We start from the raw sequence: 2,066 nt of genomic DNA, 5'->3' as shown, positions 1-2,066 counted from the left end.
TTTTTTTTGAGATAGTCTCATTTTGTCACCCTCTGTATAGTGCCATGGCATCACAGCTCACAGCAACCTCAAACTGTTGGGCTCAAGTGATTCTGTCTCAGCCTCCAAAGTAGCTTGGACTAAAGGTGTCAGCCACAACACCTGGCTATTTTTAGAGATGATGTCTCGTTCTGGTTCAGGCTGCTCTCAAACTCGTGAGCTCAGGTGACCCACATGCCTCAGCCTCCCAGAGTGCTAGGATCACAGGTGTGAGCCACTATGCCTGGCCTAAAACCAAATTGTTTTGTTAGGCAAAAAATTCTGTGAAAGAATGACTTACATAAATTTTTCTTCCCATAATACTAAAGACTATGATTGCCACTGAGTTTTGCTATTAAATAATTGAAGGAAATACCTTGAATGACTGATCCAAATGAAGATTCAAAAGAAGTCTCTTTCGGTTATCATTTAGCATGCCATCTATTTTTTTCATATGAGGTAAAAGTAGCTCATCTGAAAGAAAATTATAATAGGACAGACAACATAAAACTTGTAAAAATCTAATTTTTCCCAAAATATTTACATATTAAAAGACATTAAATTCATTGGCTTTTGTAAAATATTGCTTGTAGAAAATTGGACATGAAGCTTTCTGAACAAAAAGTAGGTTTATAATAGCAAGTGAGAAAGAGCTACTACTATTATGATGGGATGTGCTCTGCACTGGAATCAAAAGTCCTGGGTTTTAGCTGAATAGAACTGATGGATAGAAGCTATGTGACCAATGGGCAAACAGCCTAATTTCTCCAGACCTCATTTACCATTTTAATAATCCAAATAATCACAGTGTCATAAAATACAAATTGATCTAGTATCAAATTTTATAAAACACTGAGTATGAGGACAAAGGTATCTTTTTTTTTTTTTTTTTAAGAGACAGAGACTCACTTTGTCACCCTTGCTAAGAGTGCCGTGGCATCACAGCTGATAGCAAACTCCAGCTCTTGGGCTTAAGTGATTCTCTTGCCTCAGCCTCTCCAGTAGCGAGGACTACAGGCGTCCACCACAACGCCCAGCTTTTTTGTTGCAATTTGGCTGGGGCTGGGTTTGAACTCACCAACCTCGGTATATGGGGCTGGCGCCCTATTCACTGAGCCATAGGTGCCACCTTTTTTCTTTTTTTAAATTGAGAGAGTCTTTCACTCTGCTGCCCAGGGTAGAATAGGGTAGAATTAGCATAGCTCTCACAGCAACCTCAATCTCCTGGGCTCAAGCAATTCTGCCTCAGCCTCCTGAGTAGATGGGACTATAGGTACTTGCCACATGCTCAGCTAATTTTCTCATTTTTAGTAGAGACAGGGTTTCTCTCTTGTTCAAGGTGGTCTTGAACTGCTAAGCTCAAGTGACCCTCCTGCCTTAGCCTTCCAGAGTGCTAAGATTACACGCCTGAGCTAGCATGCCTGGCCTACTCCAAGTGATAATTTTTTTTTGTTTTTTGAGACAGTCTCACTATATTGCCCTTGGTAGAGTGCTGTGGTGTCACAGCTCACAGCAACCTCCAACTCTTGGGCTTAAGTGTTTCTCTTGCCTCAGCCTCCCAAGTAGCTGGGACTACAGGTACCTGCCACACGCCAAGCTATTTTTGTGTAGTTATCATTGTTTAGCTGGCCCAGGCTGGGCTTGAACCCGCTAGCCTTGGTATATATGGCTGGTGCCATAACCACTGTGCTACAGGTACCAAGCCATCCAAGTGGTAATTCTTAATTCAGTAATTTGAAGCAAGAAAAAATGGGAGAAGAGAAATTATCAGAACCCAGTGTCAAAAATATAAAAGGCAGGCTCAATGCCCATAGCTCAGTGGTTAGGGCGCTGGCAGGTTCAAACCTGGCCTGGGCCTGCTAAAAACAACAATGCCTTACAACAAAAAAATAGCCAGGTGTTGTGGTGGGCACCCATAGTCCTAGCTACTTGGGAGGCTGAGGCAAGAGAATTGCTTATGCCCAAGAGTTTGAGGTTGCTGTGACATCATGGGCACTCTACTGAGGGTGACATAGTAAAACTCTGTCTCAAAAAAAAAAAAAAAAGAG

The 2,066-nt window shown here is 42.0% G+C and overlaps 1 protein-coding gene across 1 annotated transcript in view; it reads right to left on the bottom strand.

Annotated features, from left to right (window-relative positions):
* Positions 1-2,066, bottom strand: part of QSER1 (glutamine and serine rich 1) — a 99,454-nt gene that overhangs the window by 8,579 nt on the left and 88,809 nt on the right. The window contains exon 10 of the mRNA XM_023508475.1: positions 395-492. Coding sequence (XP_023364243.1) covers positions 395-492 — 98 coding nt within the window. The remainder of the gene's footprint in view (positions 1-394; positions 493-2,066) is intronic.

The sequence above is a fragment of the Otolemur garnettii genome, unplaced genomic scaffold (assembly GCF_000181295.1).
Source record: "Otolemur garnettii isolate 467f Iridium unplaced genomic scaffold, OtoGar3 scaffold00001, whole genome shotgun sequence".
NCBI lineage: Eukaryota > Metazoa > Chordata > Mammalia > Primates > Galagidae > Otolemur > Otolemur garnettii.
Note: the sequence above shows the minus strand (reverse complement) of the source record. Positions and strands in the feature narration are given on the sequence as shown.